The 23,277-nt window shown below is 40.8% G+C and overlaps 1 protein-coding gene across 3 annotated transcripts in view; it reads right to left on the reverse strand.

Moving 5' to 3' along the window:
* The window catches only part of LOC145351821 (kelch-like protein 3), a 114,939-nt gene that overhangs the window by 70,110 nt on the left and 21,552 nt on the right, over window positions 1-23,277 (reverse strand). For all 3 annotated transcript variants that reach the window (XM_080201498.1, XM_080201497.1, XM_080201496.1), the window contains exons 3-4: window positions 17,758-17,864; window positions 11,256-11,377 (exon numbers count right to left, since the gene is read on the reverse strand). In XM_080201498.1, the coding sequence (XP_080057624.1) occupies window positions 11,256-11,377; window positions 17,758-17,864 (229 nt within the window). The remainder of the gene's footprint in view (window positions 1-11,255; window positions 11,378-17,757; window positions 17,865-23,277) is intronic.

Raw genomic sequence — 23,277 nt, forward strand, 5'->3', positions numbered from 1 at the left:
GAACCCAAACTGAGCACCACTGAATAGGTTATTGCTACTTAAGTGCTGCTTGATAGAACTGTAGCCGATACCCAAGGTATCAAGAGTAGACTGACGGAACAGTAATTGGCCAGGTTGGATTTGTTTTGCTTTTTATGGATAGGATGAGTTTTCCAAATCGTCAGGTAGATAACAGTGTTGTGGCTGTATGGCAACAGCTTAACTAGGGCTTGGCAAATTCTGAAGCACAAGTCTTCATTCAATATCATTGCTGGCATGTTGTTACGGCCCATAACCATTGCTATACCCAGTACTGTTAGCCTTTAACTAGTTAAAAGATTGGCATCTATGATATTCAGGACCCCAGGAGGAGGCAGAGATGAATCACCCAAACAGTTCTTCTGATTGAAAATAGTTGCAATGTTCAGCCTTGTTTATAGCACTCACGTACTGGGCTTCCCCAACAAGGAGGATAGGAATAACTGTGGAACCTCATCCTCTCATTGTTCAAATGTCCATCAACATTCACAACTGGATGTGACAGGAAGGCAGAGTTTAGATCTGATCCATTAGTTGAGGGATCATTTAGTGTCTGCTGCTTGCGGTTTTCACTGTTTGGCATGCAAGCCCATATTCACCAGGTTAATACATTTTTAGGTATGCCTGGTGCTGCTCTTGGCATGCCCTCTTCATTGAGCCAAGGTTGATCCCCTGACTGATGGTAATGGTAGAGTGGGAGATTTGTCAGGCAGTGAGTTACAAATTGTGATTGAACATAATTCTGCACTGGCCCACAACACCAGATAGATGTATAGTTTTGAGTTGATCGTTTCTGAATCTATCCCATTTAATATGATGGTTGCACCGCAGCCAGAGTGCATTCTGTGATCTTGCTACTCTGTTTCTTCCAAGTGATATCCAATGTGGAAGAGTACTAATCCATTAGTTGAGAGAGAGCAATAGGTGACAATCAGCAGGAGATTCTACTGTCCACATTTGACCTGGTGCCATTAGACTTTATAGGGTCTTCAATTAATGTTGAAAACTCCCAAGAAAACTCTTTTCCAACTTTATATCACTGCTCTGCTACCTGCTGCCTGTACTAGGGACACAGTGGAGAGACTACCTTCTATCGTCCAGTGCTTCCTCTGAGCGGAGAAGCTATGACATCTTCTCTGGGGTCTTCAACAATGTCATTGATGAAGACAAGCATCTCGCCAAGACCATACCCACACCCCCATTTCTTGCCTTCAAACAATCGCACAACTCAAACAGGCCACTGTCGCAGCAAAATACCCAACCTTCAGGAGAACAGTGACCACAACACCACACAACTCTACCACAGCAACCGCTGCAAGACATGCCGAATCATCGACACGGATGACATCATTTCACATGAGAACACCATCCACCAGGTATGCGGCACATACTCTTGCATTCAGTCAACATTGTCCACCTGATAAGCTGCAGGAAAGGATGTCCCAAGGCATGGTACATTGGGGAGGCTATGCAGATGTTATGATAATGGATGAATAAACACCGCTCACCAGGCAAGACTGTTCTCTTCCTGTTGGCGAACACTTCAGCGGTCACAGGCATTCGGCCTCTGATCTTCGGATAAGTGTTCTCCAAGGCGGTCTTCACGACACACAACAGCGCAGAGTTGCTGAGCAGAAACTGATAGCCAAGTTCCACACACGAGGAGGGTCTCAACTGGGATCTTGGATTCACGTCACACTATTTGTAACCCCCATGACTTGCCAGGGCTTACAACATCTCACTTACTGTCCTGTCTGGAGACAATACACATCTCTTTAACCTATGCTTAATGCAATCACCACTGAGACTGTCTGCACTTCTAAGACTTGATTAGCTGTAAAAACTCGCATTCTAATCAGTATTCTGTAAACTGAGTGTGTGTCTTTACATCCCCTGTTTGTGATTAGAGCTTTCCACTCACCTGACGAAGGGTCAGAGGCCCGAAAGCTAGTGGCTTTTGCTACCAAATAAACCTGTTGGACTTTAACCTGGTGTTGTGAGACTTCTTACTGTGTCTACCAGGTCTGCCAGTGGTGATTAATGAATGGGGGGAAATCAGTGAGAGTGACTGCCTTTGACATCAAGGCAGCATTGGACCAAGTGTGGTATCAAGATACCCTAGCAAAATTCAAATCAGCTGGAATTGGGGGAATCCTCCCCAGTGGTTGGAGTCATATGTAACACAAAGGAAGATGGCTGTGACTGGTGAAGTCCAATCATCTCAGTCCCAGGACATTGCTGCAGAAGCTCCACACGGTAGTGTCCTTGGCCTAACCAACTTCAGCTGCTTTATCAATGATCTTCCTTCCTTCCATAACGTCAGAAGTGAGGATGATTGCACAACGTTCAGTACCATTTGCAATCCCTCAGACACTGAAGCAGTCCATGCAACAACTAAATGTATCAAATGCAGCAATTAAATGTATCAAAACCTGGACAATATTCAGTCCTGCCGCTGAGCCCAGACACATTCATGCCACATAACTACCAGGTGATGACCATTTCCAAAAGAGAATCCAACCATCCCCCCATGGCATTCAATGACATTTCCCTCTCTGAATCCCCCATTATCCACATCCTGCAGGTTACCATTGACCAGAAACTAAACTGGACCAGCCACATAAATACTGTGGCTGCACAAACAGGTCAAAGACTAGGAATTGTGTGGCAAGTAACTCACCTTACTCCATAAAGTCTATCCATCATCTACAAAGCACAAATCAAAAGTGCAATGGAATACCATCCATTTCCCTGAATTGGACTGACACTCAAAGCGCAACAACATTCAAGTCAAAGCAACCAGCTTGATTGACTCCCCATTCACTGCTTTAAACATTCCCTCCACTACAAGTGCACTGTGTATGATCTACAAAATACCCAACTGCTACTCGCTAAAGCATTCTTGACAGCATCTCCCAAACATGCAATCTCTATCACCTAGAAGGACAAGGGCAGGACATAAATGGAAACCAGTGCTGATAAGCTCTCCTCCAATTCTCACATCAATGCCTCTATGTCCTAACTATGAGTGTAACACTATATTCTGCACCTTCTCCTTTCCTTCTCCCCTATATATTCTATGAATGGTATGCTTTGTCTGTGTAGTGCACAAGAAACAATACTTTTCACTGTATCCCAATAACTGTGACAATAATAAATCAAATCAAAATCACCACTCCAGCTTGGGAAATATTTCGCCAATCCTAAGTTGAACTCCCTCGCTAACAGCACTGTGGGAGTACTGATTCTCCTGTCAGCAGAAAAGGTTTCTTTTAGTTTAATCCATCAAATCCCTTCACAATTTTGAACTCCACTTAATTTGTCTCCAACGTTCTCTGCCCTGAAGAACAGTCCCTGCTTCTCTAATCTCTTCATGTAACTCAAGATGGCCCATTACAACCTTTTCAAAGACAATTAGGAATGAGCCAATAAATGCTACCCTCGTCAGCAATGCTCACATTCTATGAATAAACTTTGAAATAGTGTTGCTTGATAGTACAGAAATTGAATATTGCTGAAACAAAGGACATGTTGCCAAAGACTTTCGTCTTGCATTCATCAGGATAAACACAAAAATATAAGCAATCAGAACAATTTATACTTTGGGAGAAAAGGGAGTTGATTGGTTGGCAATTTGAGTCTGATCAGAGCACATGTTTCAGGGCTAAATTAGACAGACGTTTCCTTCTCAGACCGGAAATGTGGTCAGCTTGTTCAAGAATTTCTTATCTTTTTAGAGCCTGTTTCCCGCACAGCAAATTTAAAAACCCCATTCAACACAATGGAAAATGTGGATTTTGTGCACACATGCAGAATCAAAACCAGTCTAAGTGCACCTGTGTATTGTAAAAGCAGGCAATGTTGGCCTCACATAGTCAACAGCACTGTGTCAATGAAAATGTTAATGTGATCAAATCAACTGATAAAATTAAAGGATATTTAAATTAACTACTAAGATGATTTTTTTAAAAAAACACTATTTAGGTAAAACTGCATCACTTGCATATGTACTACCACTGTGAAAATAAAGCACCCAGCTAATTGTCCAGTGAGTAATTTCCGATAACTTACTACAAAAATACTTCTTGGTCTATTTTTTGAATAAATGAATCATTACCAGCACCTGTAATGGTGTTCAGCTCATTTCTTCGAGGCATGTTATAGTAGCCCCAGTACTGCAGTAATTGGAGGGTTTGTCTTCGGTGTGGCATGCTCTTTCGTAACCTTCTATTATAATACAAAGCAGGCCTAGGACATGTACCTGACAAGTTTGTTCTTAATTATTTTTAAGTTAATGAAATTAATTCTGTCTCAGGCACCTAGGATCAACATCAGCTAGGAAAAGTAAAGTTCATTCTTGTTTTGTTCTGTCCAAGTAGTGTGGCCTCTCAGAATGAATGTCAAATTAAAAGTTAGTACTAACTAAACACAAATTTCTTTGTGCCAATGTTCGACCTCTCACATCTCCAAAAAGAAGGGCCTTTATCCTGCAGATGCTGGAATCTGAAAAAGATATAAGGAGAGAAAAGAGCTAAAGTCCAAACAGATGCTGCCAGACCTGCTGAGATTTTCCAGCATTTTCTCTTTTGGAGTTAGGTTTCCATGGTATCCTTTGGTATCTCATCCAGATAGTCATTATGTATGTACGTGCTTAGATGCAAGTTTCAGCAGGCTTTTTAAAAGCAAAGGCAATTACAGTGAAGTTCAATCTTGTCCTTACCCAATAAGAACATACATGCTGCCAGCAGAACCCAACAAACAGCTTTCACAAGCAGATGATTCACTACACCATCCAGCTCAGAAGCGCTGAAGCTGATTTTGGCACCCTAACCACCACATTGCTGTAAGATCGGCTAACTCAGCACAGAGCAGGGATCCAAGCATACAACTTTCTCGATCTATATGGTTTAGGAAGTCCCTGGATGAACTCACCATACTGTCAGAGAAACCAGTATAACCTTTTTTCCCCAAATTCTATTATTTCCCCTCAAAATTTCATCACCCCAGTTGGAAAAATGTTATAATTAATTCACAATATGTGTCACTAATAGCAGCACAGTCATTATTTTTTTCTTACTGATGACATTAACAAAGCCCTGAAGGACACTGGCCAATCCCTGTGAAACAAAACAGGAAAAATAAACTTTTGTTCTGTCTATGCCACGCACCCCCAGGATGTGGATAATGGGGGACTCAGAAAGGGAAGTGTTATTGAATGCCAAGGGAGATGGTTGGATTCTCTCTTGTTGGAAATGGTCATTGCCTGGTAGTGTGTGTGGTATGAATGTTTCCTGCCACTGAGCCCAAGACTGAATGTTGTCCAGGTGTTGATACAGTTAGTTGCTGCATTTGCTGCGTGGACTGTTTTAGTATCTGAGGGTTGCAAATGGTGAGAGTAAAATCTTAACATGAGTTTGAGTTATATAAATGAAGGTATCCCTGGGGGTTGCGTTTAATGACATAGTGGCACAGGATATCCCCCAGCAGGCTACTCATTTCCTTTAGAGATATTAGAGGAAGTGCCTTGCCTAAAAGTCCAGCTGTGCAGGGAAAAACAAATCTGGGATTTGTTCACAGCCTGATGCTTTGAATCACACTTTCAGACTCCAACAGTCTCTGTACTGTGTGGAACATGAGCAAATCTCAATCCAGGTGGTATTTACCCTCGCACTTGTCACTCACCTATAGCCTGTCATGTTTGCTCATTTCCTGCAAAACAACCCAACAGGAAGTTTAATGTGCTACTCGTGACACAGAACATATTTCTGTAAGCAATTATTTTTGCAAAGTCAGAATCGTTGATATTAGGTACTATAATTAATCACTCTACGAGGAAAATAGCACAAATGTTGCATGTCATTTTCGATGTGATTATTTCAGGTATGAGTTATCCAATTACATTTTTATGACAATAATATAGTTCAAAATAAATTAAACGACATCTGTGACAAAAATACTAAAGCCCAAAAATTCTTATCAATTTTTGGCAAGAATCACGTGTAATCTGGTCCGAGAGAGGAATATGGGGCAAAGCTAGTTTCTGCATGGGTTTCTGCCCTATCCTGGGCAAATTTGTTAATTTTGACAGGAATCTAAGCATTTCTTTCAAAGAACAAAGAAAAGTACAGCACAGGAACAGGTCCTTCAGCACTCCAAACCTGTGCCGATCATGATGCCCTAACTAAAGAAAAAGCCTTCTGCCCTGACTCAATCCGTATCACTCTATTCCCTCTCTATTCATGTACCCATCCAGACACCTCTTAAACTTTCCCTCTCTGAATCTCCTACTATCCACATCCTGGGGGTGCACTGCATAGGCAGAACAAACATGAACTTAACTTTTCCTGTTTTGTTTCCCAGGAATGACCAGTGTCCTTCACAGCTTTGTTAATGTCATCAGTCAGAAAAAAATAATTGTGCTACTATTACTGACATGTATTGTGAATTAATTATAACATTTTTCCAACTGGAGTGGTGAATTTTTCAGGGGAAATAATAGAATTTGGGAAAAAAAGATTATATTAGTTTCCCTGACAGTGCAGTGAGTTCATCCAGGGACTTGCTAAACCATACATACCTAGAAAGTTTTATGGTTGAATCTCTGCTATGTACTGAGTTAGCTAATGTGCCTGCTTCCACCACTTCCTCAGGCAGCACGTTCCAGGCACCCACCACTCTATGACAGAAAAACTTCCCCCACACATCTCCCTTAAACTTTCCCCCTCTCACCTTGAAACTGTGCCCCTTGTAACTGGCACTTCCACCCTTGGGCTACGCAACACGTCTATTCCTCTCATAATTTTGAAGACCTCCATCAGTTCTCCCCTCAGCCTCCATCTTTACAGTGAAACCAATCCTAGTTTATTCAACCTCTCCTCGTAGCCAATACCCAAGAAAAGGCAACATCCTGGTGAATCTTCTTTGCGCTCTCTCCAAAGCTTCCGCATCATTCCAGTAGGGTGCTGACCATAAATGCGTGCAATACTCCAAATGCGCCCTAACCAAGCTTTTATATAGTTGCAACATGATTTCCCAACTCTCGTACTCAATGCCCCAGCTGATGAAGGGTTGTCTAAACTCGAAACATTGGCTCTATTGGGGCGGCACGCTGGCACAATGATTAGCACTGTTGCCTCTCAGTTCCAGGGACGTGGATTCAATTACTGGCTTGGGTCACTGACTGTGTGGAGTTTGCATGTTCTTCCCATGTCTGCGTGGGTTTCCTCCGGGTGCTCTGGTTTCCTCCCACACTCTAAAGATGTGCGGGTTAGGTTGATTGGCTATGCTAAATTGCCCCTCAGTGTCCTGGAATGTGTAGGTTAGAGGGATTAGCGGACTAAATATGTGGGATGACAGGGATTAGCGGAGTAAATAGGTGGGTGATGATAAGGCCTGGGTGGGATTGTTGCCGGTGTAGATTCAATGGGCTGAATCGTCTTCTTTTACATTGTAGAGTTTCTATAATTTCTATTCTCTCCACAGGTGCTGTCAGACCTGCTGAGATTTTCCAGCATTTTCTGATTGCTATGTTGTCGTCCCCAGCAAAATTCTGGCCAGTGCTGATGATCAGGAGTATCTGTTATTTAATACAAGTGCAATATTAAGTAAATTAGTTTAGTGTAGGAGCAGTTTTTAAAAATTATACATGATTGCTATTCTTTCAAAACAATTTGGTGACATCATGCTAAGATATTTTTTAAACATTTTCACTCTTAGCAGTTGATGTTTAAATTCTACCATGAAATTCCTCATAAAATGTTACCAGTGTTGGATAATTGTGCACATGGTGCTACATTACTAATGCTACAAAACTGCATGGTTGTGACCCAAATACAATACCAGATTTAGTAAAATATAAAGATATAACCAGCAGTCTGCGGATGTTACCCTGTTGTGCGCCCCATAATCCACAATGAGCCTCTGTCCAGTTTCAACAACTGTTACTCAATGATTTACTGCTGAACTTTATTATCTGGCCCAATGTCACTGCTTTGAGAGAAATAAAATGCCATACATAACACTTTTTTTTTAAGCACAGGTGCTCATGGACTGGCACCCATGTGAGCTTGCTCAGCCTCAAAAGGAACAACTTTGTTGACTGTGAGGCAACAGTGAACAGCAGAGTACTACCTTTCAATATGTTTTTGAGTTTGTGAATTTTCCATTCAGTGATGTGCTACTGAATGGGACGTTCCCTTCCAGGTTTTTAATATCACCATCAATCAGTCCCCATCAGCACTATACCTGACTAAACACACAAATAATGTGCTCCAATTCCAAACTCAAAAGAATATCCCCATTATACTGATTTTTTTCTCTCTATCTTGGTCTGTGTGCCCGCAATCAACAGAAACAGGCTCAAATTTACCTTTATTCTATATTTAATTCTTATAGCCAACAAACAAAAGAAGACTTTCACTTGATTTGCACATGCCTAATATCTTTCATAGGTGGGTTCCTCTCACATAAAAGTAGTGAGCTTCCAAATTGACAGCCAGCACAATTCTGAGATAAATCAGGGACTGAAGATCATGACTGAAAAAATTTTACAACTGATAACTCATCCCCCTTTGCCTTTATATTTTGCCCAAAATATGATAAAATAATATTGATTTTCACCCCGATTGAATCCTCCATTCCAAGTGTTGCAACAAGCAAGTATGAAGCTAAAGTGCATCTGAAAGTCTCATACAATGCCTTTATTAACTACCAGACAGGATTATTCCAATATGCTCCTGACTGGCCTCTCATCTTTCAGCCTCCATTATTCTGACTCATAACCCAAGTCCAGTTCACCATCACCCTTGGTGCTCACTGACCTACATTGCTCCCAGTATGACAACACCTTTGATTTAAAATTCTCGAGAGGTCAAATCCCTCTCTGCCTTCTTCCATTCCCAATCTCTGTACTCCAGGGATCTCAGTACTTCTCCAATTCTTACTTCTTTTGCATCCCTCAATTCCATCTTTCCACCAATGATAGCGATGTCTTCAGCAGGCCAGGCATTACATTCTGGAATTCCACTCCTAAACCTCTCCTCTTTGCTTTTTTAAAGATGTTCCTTAAAATCTATCCCACTTCTCCTAATATCACATTATGTGGCTTGGTGTCAAAATTTGTCAGGTAATAGATCTGCCTCTGATCATTACACAATGTTAACGGCATCAAAAGGGTTTTGAAGTTTATTAGTGTCACAAGTAGGCTTACATTAACACTGCTCTGAAGTTACTGTGAAAATACCTTAGTCGCCACACTCCAACACCTGTTTGGGTGCATCAAGAGAGAATGTAGCATGGCACTTAACTAGCATATCTTTCGGATTGTGGGAGGAAACTGCAGCACTGGAGGGAACCCATACAGACACAAGAAGGATATGCAGACTCTAACAGACAGTGACCCAGGCCGGGAATCGAACTCAGGTCCCTGGCGCTGTGAGACAGCAGTGCTGACCACCGTGCCACACCACCAGGAGATAAAATATATTTTAAATAAAAAAAGGGAAAAAGGGATATGGGGAACATGTGGGGAGGTGGATTTGAACTCAGGCAGCAATCAGCCATGATCTGATTGAATGGCGGAGCAGGCTCGATGGGCTGAATTTGCCGACTTCAGCTCCTAATTCTTATGTTCCTATATCAATGCAAGTTTCTGTTGTCATACACACAGACACCACTATGAGACCCAAACCACCTGTACTCAGTCTTCCAACCTTTGGTGTAACCTGTCTGAACTAACCTGGTGTAACCTGTCAGATATTAATGAAGATAAAAAATTATAAAATAAACATGTAGTCTTCAAGGATTTAGAATATGAAATTGTAATTCAGCACCAAATGAAGACTTTTTCCTGTAATTTCAATGCCTGAGGCACTATTTTGTAGAATTATACCCTCTTGCTCGAATGATACATTCCTTTAGTAAGCTTTGCACTCAATTTTGCATGAAGTATCACATCCGTTTTATTCTGTACTTCTGCACTGCACAATAATACTGTAAACACTATAAATCTGCAAGCCTGTGATCCTGTTAATTATGTTGAACCTCTGTCGCCCAGCTGATTCTCTGTGTTTACAAGGAAGTTCCCTCTTTCACATGCTGATGATGGATGTTCACATTGGGGTATATTCTGCATGTCCACCTGTCCTAATGTGCCAAATAATTCAGCAACTGCCATAATGTCTATGCAGAACATCTTCCATAAAGTACACAAGTAGGGGTCCCAGCAGGCTCTTTGAGAAATGGACATATTTTTAATCTTCCTTTTTTAGAGGCCTATTCTAGGATTGTATCTTGTATGTAGGTTGGGCAAAGCACCTGCAGATGATCCTGATTCCAACCGCCCATCTCACTCCCATGTTCCCATTATTGCTCTCCTGACAAGTCCATCTACGTGGTACACTGCACACTGCATCCCTACACAACACAGAATCAGGCTCTTCATTGCCCAATAGGGTGATTCTTCATTGTCTTCTGACCCAGAAACTAATGCACAAAAAGGGTTCAAAAAACTGGAGAAGATTAAGGAGGCAAAAAAAATGCAATTTGAAAAAAAAAATTTTCCTTCTAGGTTTGCTTTCAGCAGTACCCTGAGATTGTTCCTTTCATTCCTGGAGACTCCAGGATAGCCTGGACGATTGGCAATCCTGTACGCACCCTTTCGGTGAAGTCTACAAGTGTGCTGTGGCAGGCAAATATCCCTTTTCTCAATAGGCTTACCAGCCTCCATCAACAGAAAGGCTGGAATAGAAGGAACTCTCACATTCGCCTGTCCTGGTTGTTTCTGAAGCCAATTGCTTTGGAAAGAGTAAATGGACATTTCATCATCTTCTCAATGCAAGACAATCCAGTCTAATTTGACACACTCATACTGGATTGCAATAGGAACATGCTGGAATGGCTGAAAGGTTTTGCCCCAAAATCCTTTTGCTCGGCAGACAGTGCACGTAATTTTTATCTCAGCAATTACTCATACAATGCATTAGACAGATGTTCAAACTCTGTTTTCATCCATTGCCTCTGAAATAATGGCATTAATAATGGAATTATGCAAAATGATTAGAAAAAAAGTCCACAAATCAAGAGCTCTACAAGATTAATAGTCAGTGGCTCCAACATACGGCAGCCATACACCCTACTCAATTCCCATGTTAGTTCAGTGCCCAAGATCAATGTTTTAAGTTTATATGTGTTAACGGCTGCTTTGATATGTTTCTGAGTAATGCTTAGGTGTATTTTACCTGCACATTCTCTTCGGTGACTTCTACTTCAGCAGTGTATATATAATCTATTAGTTTACTTAGTGTGTGTCCATCAATGTCCTTTATCTCAACTTTCTTTGCTTTGCTTTCAGCCATATCTCCTGCAAAACAAAGAGAAAAAATATGAATTGAAGAGGCAATACAGTTTGTTTCAACCAAAACACATGAACAAGTCATGTTCAAAAGATCAAATGATTACAGTATTATTTGTGCTGAATTGTAAGGAAGACAACTAAATAAAGACTTCCACAGACATATATACACAAGTCCACCTTCAAGTCAACTGTATCTTCATTTCATCTATAATGGCATTGGATATATAGCACATAAACAGACCATTTGGTTCAACCTACATGTTCCAATGTTTCTGCTCCGCCTCAGATGCTTCCTCATCCAGCTCAATAAACATAATGCTCTTTTCATGGAATCCCTACAGTGCAGAAGATGGCTACTCAGCCCATCGAGCCTGCATCGACCACAATCCAGCAGGCCCTATCCCCGTAACCCCACATATTTACCGTCAGTCCCCCTGACATTAAGGGCCATTTAGCTGGCTAATTAACCTAACCTGCACATCTTTGGGCTCTGGGAGAAAACCTGAGATACGGGCGAATGCGCAAACTCCACAAAGACAGTCAGCCAAGGCCGGAATTAAACCTGGGTTCCTGGTGCTGACAGTCAACAGTGCTGTGCCACCATGCCACCTGTTCTTACTTGTATGTTCACCTAACCACCCCTTATATGAATCTATACTATTTCCCTCAATCACTCCCTGTGGTTCCAGCTCCGTACCTTCTCAACATTTGGAGTAAAAAAACTTTTCTCAACTCCATGTGTAATTTCTTGCTGATAATCTCATATTTATGGCCTCTAGTTCTTGACAAGTGGAAAACACAGTGTTTACTCTACCAAAATGTTTCATAAGTTTAGACCTCTGACAGAGAGAAGAATGATCCAGCCCATCAGTCCTGATTAATAACCTCTCATTTCTAGCATCATCCTGTATGTCTCTGATACATCCTCACCAGTACTGCCATGTCATTGTAATAATATGGTAATCAGAATTGCATATAGTACTCCAAGTATGATCTAATCAAGGATTGATACAAATTTAACATCTCTGCTTTTCAATTCTATCCCTCCAGAAATAAACCCTAGTCACTGATCTAGCCTAAGTATCCAGGCAAGTAGCACTAGCCCAGGTCTCTGACACTGAGATCGGTGCAAGAATCATTCGCAGAGTGTCCTGCACAGCACAAATTAGCCCATCAAAAGTTTAAATTTCTCAGGTAATTACAGTGTGCATATGCATGTCAGGATTTCCTCAGGACCCTGACTCGCTGGAAGTGGCAACGCAGGTGGATAAGGCAGTTAAGAAGGCATAAAGCATGTTTACCTTCATCGGTCAGGGCATTAAGTATAAAAACTGGCAGGTCATGCTGCAGCTGTACAGAACCTTAGGTAGGCCTCATTTAGAACACAGTGTACAATTCTGGTCACCTCACTACCAAAGAATATGGATGCTTTGGAGAGGGTACAGAAGAGGTTTACCAGGATGTTGCCTGGTCTAGAGGGTATTAGCTACAAGGAGAGGTTAAATAAACTCGGTTTGTTCTCAGTGGAATGACGGAGGTTGAAGGGTGACCTGATAGAGGTTTACAAGATTATGAGTGACATGAACAGAGTGGATAGTCAGATTGTTTTTCCTAGAGTAGAAGAGTCAAGTACTAAGGGACATAGGTTTAAGGTGCATGGGTAAAAGTCTAGAGGAGATGTGCGAGGCAAGTTTTTTTTTTACACAAAGGGTTGTGAATGTCTGGAACGTGATGCCCGGGGAGATGGTGGGAGCAGGTATGATAGTGGCATTTAAGGAACAACTAGATGAATATGTGAATAGGATGGGAATGGAAGGATATAAATTCTGTAAGTGCATATGGTTTTAGTTTAGACAGGTATTATGACTGGCACATGCTCAGAGGGCTGAAGGGCCTGTTTCTGTGCGATACCTTTCCTTGGTCTTTGTTCTTTGCACCAACAACTCAGGTTCAATGTATCATTGCCCCCAATACTAGAGGATCTGACCCATAATGTTTTAGTGAAGTGGCAGGATAAGCTACTGATTGAGCCATGGCCTTTGCTGTCAATCAGGCAAAATAAAAGGCTCGATTTCATGCCACATGAAGATACACCACAGGCACACAGCTAATCTATCCAAACCTTCTGCCCACTACAGATAAATGTATCTATTGCTACCTGGTTAGAACATTCTTAAGTCAGAAATTACAATAGCTTCAACATATAAGATAATCCACATTAAAAATGCCTTGAAATAATTTAATCTTCCTCTTGTCCTCATGCTTGTTTGTGTGCAAGCCTGGGCAACAATGGTCAACAGGTATTAAATACAAGCCTAACTGACACATTTGCCAGCAGGAGCCATGGGATTATCAGGCAACATTGGGAACTCTGGCTGTTTTTAACACCTTCCGAGTCCAGAAATACATAACCGTAATACCTCTCTGTCACTCTAGACTCTGAGATCAACTAAAGCACTGCATCACAATCTTTATAACACCCTGGTCTACAGTATGTGACTTGCATCAGAAAGGAAAGGCCAGAACAGGTGACCCAGTTAAAGACCTCAGCCACTGTTGCTCTCAGGCCAATCTCAATGAGGTACCCATGTGGCACGGTAAACCAGGCTCAGCTGAGACTGAAGGCTGCGTGTGAGAAAATTACAGGGGAAGTTTCATCTCCTAGACGCTGTCAGGATATTGACTTGGTCTGGCACTGCAGTGACTTGGTGAACTTCCTAAAAGTTCAAGCGGCTAATTGAATGATTATTACAATCCATATCCAAAGACTGTAAATGTCTGTAGTGCATTACTACTAAAATTGCATTAACTAATGTGTGCAACATACTAGCTTGAAACACGAAAAAGAAATGTGCTGTAAAAAACACCACATATACATGCACATTTTTTTTATGAACAGTTAGGTCAGTCACAAATCTTACCAATTGTTCTGAGATTCAAAGCCGCCACCTAACTCCAGCGCTAGAAATCAGTTCTGGCACTAACATTCTATTGGCAGCAGTACTGATAGGTTCTTGACAGAATCCTAATTGGATCATAATAAACGTGCGTCAATTTAGAGATTCTACAGGGTAAAAAGTTGTAGTCTGGTTGGAAGTGGAAAGGTCATGTTGTTTTCACTCGCTCTGCAGCAAGTTCGAGGAGAAAGGCAGTGTGTTGGTAGACAAAGAAAAATTATTTTATTTATTAGAGTCAAGGATAACAAAAAAGCATCCTGAATATAAATTCATTACAATTAAGTTTTTTCTGCACTATCACCACCTAGATTTTAATTACAGGATGCTCACAGGTTTCTGCATCAATGCTATTATTGAAGTCTAAAATTTATTTTCAGTTCATGAGAAAAGCATTTGCTGTTCAATTTTCACATCTATTTTTATTCAGTTATCGCCTGCCACATATCATCACCCCAGCTTATTTTCAGCAACAGAATGAATTATAAACACAGAACGGGTTTAGCAAGAAATGGAATAGTAGGATCAAGATATTTGGAAGTTTCAGCTTTAACTATGATCATTTAATTATTCATCTATTCAGAAACAAGACAGTTAAATCTGCCAGATTTCTGAATTTACTGCTCTCGATGTGGAAATTAGTATTTAGTACATTTGGTATATTTTCATTAAAAATAACTCGAGGGAAAAGTGATCCTTTAGACAGAATTCTATCTAATGACAATGAGTTGACAGTAGCTAGATTCACTGAAGTAAAAATAAGTGATTGGCATACTGGAATTCAGATCAGTTGTATGCAATTGGCAGATCTGTCCTTTCAACGATAGAGTATAATCTTGCACCCTGTGTCGTCTCCAAAACGGTTGCACGTTTTTCATGGTCATTTGGACTTCAGCCATGAGTACATCAGTGGAAAAGGTTCAATGCAGGGCCACAAGAATAATCCCTAGTTTAAAACAACAAGCTCAGAGCTAGATCTTTTGATAAAAGGAATACATAGGCTCTAGATAACTTAAGCAATTAAAATCTCTGAAAGGACTAGACTGTCTGTGTGGACAGACTGTTTGAACTAGATAGGCTACCAAAAATCAGAAATCATCAGGGATGGGGAAAGGGGATGCAGGCAGTGCTAAACACCAGGGGCTCGTGGGGCTTGTTGAGGGAGGAGGTGGGTTCATCGAAGCTGCTGCAAACCTGATAGACTGGCTTTAAAAAAATGCATCTGTCAGGTTACAATGTTTGAAACATCCATTCAAGTCTATTTCACTGTATTTGCTGCACTGCTGGTTCCGATCTTCAGACAGATTGGTGGGTCCCATTTTTTAAATTTGAAAAGCCTGCCAGAAATCCACAAAGCTGCCCGAAAGTCAACAACCACTCTGCAGCTGTCAGGGGTGTTTCTTCAGAAGGGACTCTTCAAAATGCAGCTAATGAAAATGCAACAGAACTTACTCCAACTTATAAATCAAATAAAGGGTTTCATAAAGAAACATCATTACTCCAAACTTAGGGCCTCGCTCTGGGCCACACCAAGCTTCCCACAATTCTACATAGTTCCTTATTTATAGTGAATCAGCTGGTCAGTTGACTATTACATCACTCTGTAATTGGATCCATAGTTTACTGGGTTGATTGAACCTTACATCTTGTTCCCATTGGTCACATTACATCCAATACAAAGTTGTCACTGGTTGCATTCAAACAAGGAGTGTGATTTTTTTTAAAAAATAAGTCAAATTCCTGAAATTTTAGAATTAATGGGAGGCAGCGTACGGGTGTGTGTGTGTTCTACCTGTAGTAAAAAGCTCTATATAAACGCAAGTCTTCATTTACTTAAGACTAGAGGCCATGATATTTAGTTGCTTTGTGCCTTGGACAGACTCGAAGGAAGCAGGTAATCTGTTTCTATCTAGCTTTGTGTATTTTGGCATGTATAAGAATAAAGCAATTCTGATACATATTTCAGAAATAAAAACAAAAAGCGCTTAAAACTCCCATCCCAAATCAGGTAGCAACTATAGAGAGAGGAAGGTTGGGTTAGCACGTCCGGGCAATGACTTTTCATCAAAGTCCAAGAAAAAAAGACAACACTCTGACAATGCAGCACTCCCACAGAACTGCACTGGAGTGTCAACCTAGATTATAGATCATATTCCATTTTAGATTCAATTTCAACTGCGTACCACTTAGTGTGACAATCAATGCTGCATTTAAATCTTCAAATAAATATTGTAAAGAGCAAACCAAAGGAAAGAGTACATTAATGCTGCTTATTTTGACAAATGAATCTTCACCATTGAATCCTAATACACAAGGAATTGCGCAGAAATTGAGAAATCTCCCATACTATTGTCATTCCAAGCTGACACAGAGAAGAATGACCATTCAGGCAAGGTAAAGAAGGTTGTCCGAGCTTTTGAAACAATATCCCAGTGCAATTCTTAAGAAAATAATAAATAAATATGGGGCCGCTGCTTCTCAGTTCAGCCAGCAGATTCTTAGATGGATCAACACATAGTTACTCTCCCTTCCTGTGAAGAGGTTCCAAACCTTCAATCAGCATTTCCTTTAGAGGCGTGGTGAGATCAGACATTCACCAGTGGAGAACAACTTGCGTGACTTTGTGCTTCTTCCATTTTCATTATTTATAAGTCATTGACTCCTTGCTGTTTATGGTTTCACCGATGCCAATGTCCTCCAGAACATTTCCACACGTGTGCAATATTCATATAAAATTTATTTATTAGTCATAAATAGGCTTATATTCACATGGCAATGAAGTTACTGTGAAAACCCTTAGTTATGATACTCTGCGCCTGTTCGGGTACATTAAGGGAGAATTTAGCATGGCTAATTTCACCGAACCTGGAAACCAGAGCGCCCGAAGGGAGAATGTGCAAACTCTACAGAGGTGATGACCCAAGCTGGGAAACAAACCTGGGTTCCTGGCACTGTGAGGCAGCAGTGCTAACCACTGTACCACCATGCCACCCTGTTTCTGTCCAATATTCACTGTCACATCAGTTGAGTGTTTGATGGGAGGCAATGTTGCAGGTGGACACATCTTGTCTTCATCTATCCATGTAACTGGATATTGATCAGAAGCAGGAACTCCATTGATCCTCCCTTCCTGAAACATATATGCTATGTGCAATTGCAGCCAGTGTAATGTAGGGTATGCTGCACTTGGTTCATCACAGAATTCCAGCATCGGTTCGAGTATTATTTCACTTTCATTAATTAACAAGCAAGTGCAATCAACTCCACTGCAAGGTTGTGATAAACCAATATTCCCAGAGAGAAAGTGTAATGACTACGAGGAGCTAAGCACCTGCCTGTCTTTGTGGCCAAAACAGATCCTAGAATATTTTAGTAAAACCGCAACAAAAATGATAGCGTATTTAATAATTTCATTCAAAGACAAGTAAGTACCTGTAAACATGGCACAGAAATAAGGGCTGCAGGCTGCCAGGACAATACGATGCGCTTCAATTTCCACATCCTCAGCAACAATGGTTACATCACACAGAGTGCTTTTACTGAAAGTTGACCAAATAATCCGTTAGAATTCATGTTTTTAGAACAGATTACAATAGAAACAGAACATTTGAGATTAAGATTAAAGTTTAGCATCCAAGATATAATCAGGGTTAGAAACAAGCAGAGGAACTGTCAAGCAGCAGTGAGGAGGAAAAACAGAAGAAACTTCTTCGGGGAAGGAAAGAAAAGCAGCAAAAATTCTTCTATCCCTAATTTTTAAGAGGAAGCTTCCCAGTACTTTATTTATTTTGCATTGTTAAAGACAGAAGAGACCAGGACACAAGATGGGGAAGGTGTAAGGTTCAACATTGCAAGCAGATTGCAACTCCGCTTTTATTTTAGGTTTACTGCATGATGTGATAATTCAATAAATAACAAGATATCCTTCTCCATCAATGAATCAGAAGGACTCCTCAGAGGTTATAAGCTTTTACTTGTGTTGCTATATGCAGACCAAGTTCTTACTATTCCTGAAATACCATATATAATATCTTTTTCCCCTCCAATGGTTCTTGAACAGGCTTTCACCACCCAGTCCTATGTTCGCCCCTTGAAAGATCCCAATTCAAATCTCTTCAATCTGACTTCTGTAACACAGGCCTCTTTATCAGACCTACCATGGAATAATACCAAAGCATGTTATCCTCGATTTTTCTCCTTTATCAAATATTCCATCCTGCTATATTATGGTTCACATGCAGAGACATACTCAGTTGGTTACACACCCAGTCATCCAAAAAGAGTTTGTTTCTCCTCAAACCCCAAGTGATTTTCTTGAGAACTCAAGGCCTTAACCTTGATCCTCACCCTACTACTCATTTTCCTCTTTGACACATTGCTCTACTGTAGGTATACAGAAGGGTGACACCACCCAGTACTTTATCTGCAGCCACCAAATGTTTCCCTGATGTCAAGCCAGAATTTTCTCTAAATGGAACAATTCCTGCAGAAACTTCATGCTTTTTCTCAGCTATTCTCGAGCTATATTCGGATAGTACATTACCTGAATATTTGGTTCAAGCCTTAACTGAGTTTCAAACCCATATCTCATCCATCATCAAGGCCCCTTACACCTACCTCTTCCTCAACTTGGGTACTATTCTGCCCCAAGCCCTATTTACCCATCATTTCGGTTCTTGATGACCTCCATTCACTTCCCATCCACCAATAGCTTGAATTGAAAATGTTGAAATGTCCATTTACAAATACTTCCATGACTTTGTTGTCCAGTCACTTTCATAAATGCAACTTGTCCTATATCCCATTCACCTCCGATGCAGCCTAAGAATCTCTCCCTATCCTACCTGCTCCAGATGGTTGTCTGCAGCTGTTTCTTTGCAAAGCCATTCTTTGCAACACTCGCATTAAATCTCCTTCACTTTGTTACACATGTTTGTTTCTACTTTCAGAAACCTCCTCAAAATTTAGCTTTTCAACCATGTTTTTGATCAGCTACACTAACTAGTTCACATTGCAGCATTATTTCATTTGTCTTGTGACAGTAATTATGTTAAAAGATGCTGATCAATATTTGTGTTGGTAATGGTGACAGCAAACTATTGGTACAGGGATGATAACAATCCTATATATTTGCGCATCTTTTTGCATAAGACTAGACAAATCCATTTTATTATCATTTAAAAGGCAAGCAGCCTAACTGCAGAAGGGAACATTTCCCAATTCCACCACTATTAAAATACAGAGTATTTACAAAAGGAATGCCATTTTGTGTAAAGCATTTGTACATCAGAGGTTGCTGTATTTCTACAACTGACCTTTCACCATGCACTGTATCTCACATTTGCCCATCATCAATCATGCATTTCCATGCATAAAATTTACTCTACGCATTCTTCAATTTAGTGCTGTACCTAATACAGTTGAGCAATATATATTGTCATATATCTGGGGCAATAAACAGCGAGCGTTGCTTATTTTTATGCATCTCTAATGTATATAAAAATCTGAAAGAGTTGTTTTGTATTGACACATCTTGGACCACACAGTACAGTGGTTAACAAGAAATGAAGAATGACAAAGGTTGAGCGAGAAGCAGGTTTGTTGAGGGATTCCATTTCTTAAGTGGCTGACGTTTGGTGAAAAATTCAGCTGGGTTTTAATTGATCAACTGCGCATACCACTAATGCCACCATTGTGTATTTGTAAATCTGTAATAGACAACTGATCATTTTCCTTACTAAGGTCAGCTCAGTACTCTGCCGCTGTAAGGACTGACTAGTTTGAAGATGGGGGTCACCATATTAGCAATCTCAATAACTGACATTTGAATATAGAAAAATGTTGCATATTACAGAAATATAATCAAAACAAAATCACCAAGGCGAAGAAGGTATTAGGAGTGATGACCTAAAGCTTTGTGGGTTTCTCAAGTTCAGGCCTGCTTCATTGAACCCATTTTGGCACTCAAAGGGTTGCAGTGGGTGGAAGGGAAACAAATAAGATGAAAGGGCAAGAGTTGCATTCAGATTTCTGACCAAGCCCCCTTTATGCTGCTGTCCATGTTTCTGCAAGTTAGAAGTGACTTCACCATTGTCACCCGATTGGGAGTAAGAGGCAGCACGACAAAGGAAGACAGAGGCCCTGAAGGCTTCAGTTAACAAGAGAGCTGCAAAAATCCAAATTGAAATATGACAACAACTTTCATTTATTGGTACTTTCAATGTAGTTAAATGTCACAGAGAATTATCAAACAAAATTTAACATATAGCCAGACAAGGAAATATTTGGACAGGTAATCAAGAACGTATTAGGACAAGTAACGAAATATTATAAGAGGTAGGTTTTAAAGACCATTTTAAAAGGAAGAGCAAAGGAAAGAGAGGCAGCAAGGGAATTACAAAATTTAGGGAGTGAGTAGTTAAATTTGAAAAACATTTCTGATGAATGAAATCACACAGATGAGTACTAATACAGATTGAAGGGAACACTATGTCAACCATGATTGTATTTGAAGCTGTCCAGTTTAAACATGATGAGAAGGGGGAAGGAAAAAAAAAGGAAGTTGCTAACCACATTCATAGGAACATAGGAGTACAGCACTTAGTACTTTCAACCTTTTTAAAATCCATTTTCAGAATCTGGACATGATTGACTAGGACAACATTTATTGCCCATCCCTAATTGCCCTTAAGGGGGTCATGTTGAACTGCCTTCGACACAGTGGCAAGCGCTGCGGCCTCACAGCACCAGGGACTCAGGTTCAATTCCAGCCTTAGATGACTGTGTGGAGATTGCACATTCTCACTGTGTCCGTGTGGGTTTCCTCTGGGCCCCTCCACAGTCCAAAGATGCGCAGGTTAAGTGGTTTGGCCATGCTAAGTTGCCCCTTTTGTCCCAGGATGTGTAGGTTAGATGGATTAGCTATGGTAGATATGTGGGGTTATAGTGGTAGAAAGAAGGATAAGATACTCTGCAAGATACTCTTGGTAAGATATTCTGTCAGAGAGTCGGGGCAAACTCAAAAAAAAACTCTACTTTCTAGGAAACAGAATTCAACACATTAATAACCCTTTGGGTGAATAAGTTTCTCCTCATCTCTGTTTCCTAGTTCGAGTCTCCCCCACAAAAGCAGCAAACTACACTAACACTGAAGGAATTAAAACTGGCTTGTAAAATTATTCTATTATTTCATTGGGTTTTAATCTTGCTATTATCTGAGATAAATCTTATTTACATATAGTAACCCTTGTTATCTCAATCACACCTTAAACTTAAACTTTCATGGAATTGTTGTGACCTTTTTTTGCAATAAAATTGATTAAAAGAACCTCATCCTGAATCCCGGAATAGCACGTGGTTTAGATGTATGAGAGTCATATGGACTCAAAACATTAACTCTTGGTTCTCTCGCCATAGATGATGTAAGAAGTCTCACAACACATGGTTACAGTCCAACAGGTTTATTTGGTAGTAAAAGCCACTAGCATTCAGAGCGCTGCTCCTTCATCAGGTGAGTGGGATTTCAGTTCACAAACAGGGCATATAAAGACACAAACTCAATTTACAAAATAATGGTTGGAATGCAAGTCTTTACAGGTAATCAAGTCTTAAAGGTACAGACAATGTGAGTGGAGAGAGGGTTAAGCACAAGTGAGAGAGGGTTAAGCACAGGTAAAAGAGGTGTGTATTGTCTTCAGCCAGGACAGTTAGTGAGGTTTTGCAAGCCCAGACAAGTCATGGGATTACAGGTAGTGTGACACGAACCAAGATCCTGGTTGAGGCTGTCCTCATGTGTTCGGAACTTGGCTATCAGTCTCTGCTCAGTGACTTTGTGTTGTTGTGTGCCGTGAAGGCCGCCTTGGAGAACACCTACCCAAAGATCAGAGGCCGAATGCCCATGACTACTGAAGTGTTCCCCAACAGGAAGAGAACACACTTCTGGTGATTGTTGAGTGGTGTTCATTTATCCATTGTTGTAGCGTCTACATGGTCTCCCCAATGTACCATGCCTCAGAACATCCCTTCCTGCAGCGTATCAGGTAGACAACGTTGGCCGAGTTGCAAGTGTATGTGCTGTGCACCTGGTAGATGGTGTTCTCACGTGAGATGATCGAGCATGCCTTGCAGAGGTTACCGTGACAGTGTTCTCCTGAAGGCTGGGTAGTTTGCTGCAGGCAATGGTCTGTTTGAGGTTGTGCGGTTGTTTGAAGGCAAGAAGTAAGGGTATGGGGATGGTCTTGGCGAGATGTTCATCTTCATCAATGACATATTGAAGGCTCTGGAGAAGATGCTGTAGCTTCTCCTCTCCGGTGAAGTATTGGATGACAAAGGGTACTCTCCACCGTGTCCCATGTTTGTCTTCTGAGGAGGTCAGTGCGGTCAGAGACAATACACACCTCTTTAACGCTTAACACTCTCCACACTCACTTTGCCTGTACCTTTAAGACTTTATTACCTGTAAAGACTCGCATTTCAACCATTATTTTGTAAATTGAGTTTGTGTCTTTATACGCCCTGTTTGAGAGCTGAAGTCCCGCTCACCTGATGAAGGAGCAGCGCTCCGAAAGCTAGTGGCTTTTGTTACCAAATAAACCTGTTGGACTTTAACCTAGTATTGTGAGACTTCTTACTGTGTTTACCCCGGTCTAACATCGGCATCTCCACATCATGGCTACCATAGATGATGCCAGATCTGTTGAATTTATCCAGCATTTTCTGCTTTTAGTTCAAGTGTTTCGGTTTAGTTTTGGATTGATAGTTGTTCTTTTAAATCATATCACAACACTCTAAATCCAGCCCAAACACACAGATTTAAAAGCCAGGTCCAGTTAAAATCTTGAACACTGCCTAAATCAATATAAATATTGCAAGGTTTTGTCAGGATGTCTCCAAGATTGCAAACTATAAGGAGGAATCAAGCCACACAATTTATGCATAAATAATGATACGTGA

Source organism: Carcharhinus amblyrhynchos, chromosome 13 (genome assembly GCF_965287045.1).
Source record: "Carcharhinus amblyrhynchos chromosome 13, sCarAmb.v2.hapA, whole genome shotgun sequence".
In the NCBI taxonomy this organism is placed as follows: Eukaryota; Metazoa; Chordata; class Chondrichthyes; order Carcharhiniformes; family Carcharhinidae; genus Carcharhinus; species Carcharhinus amblyrhynchos.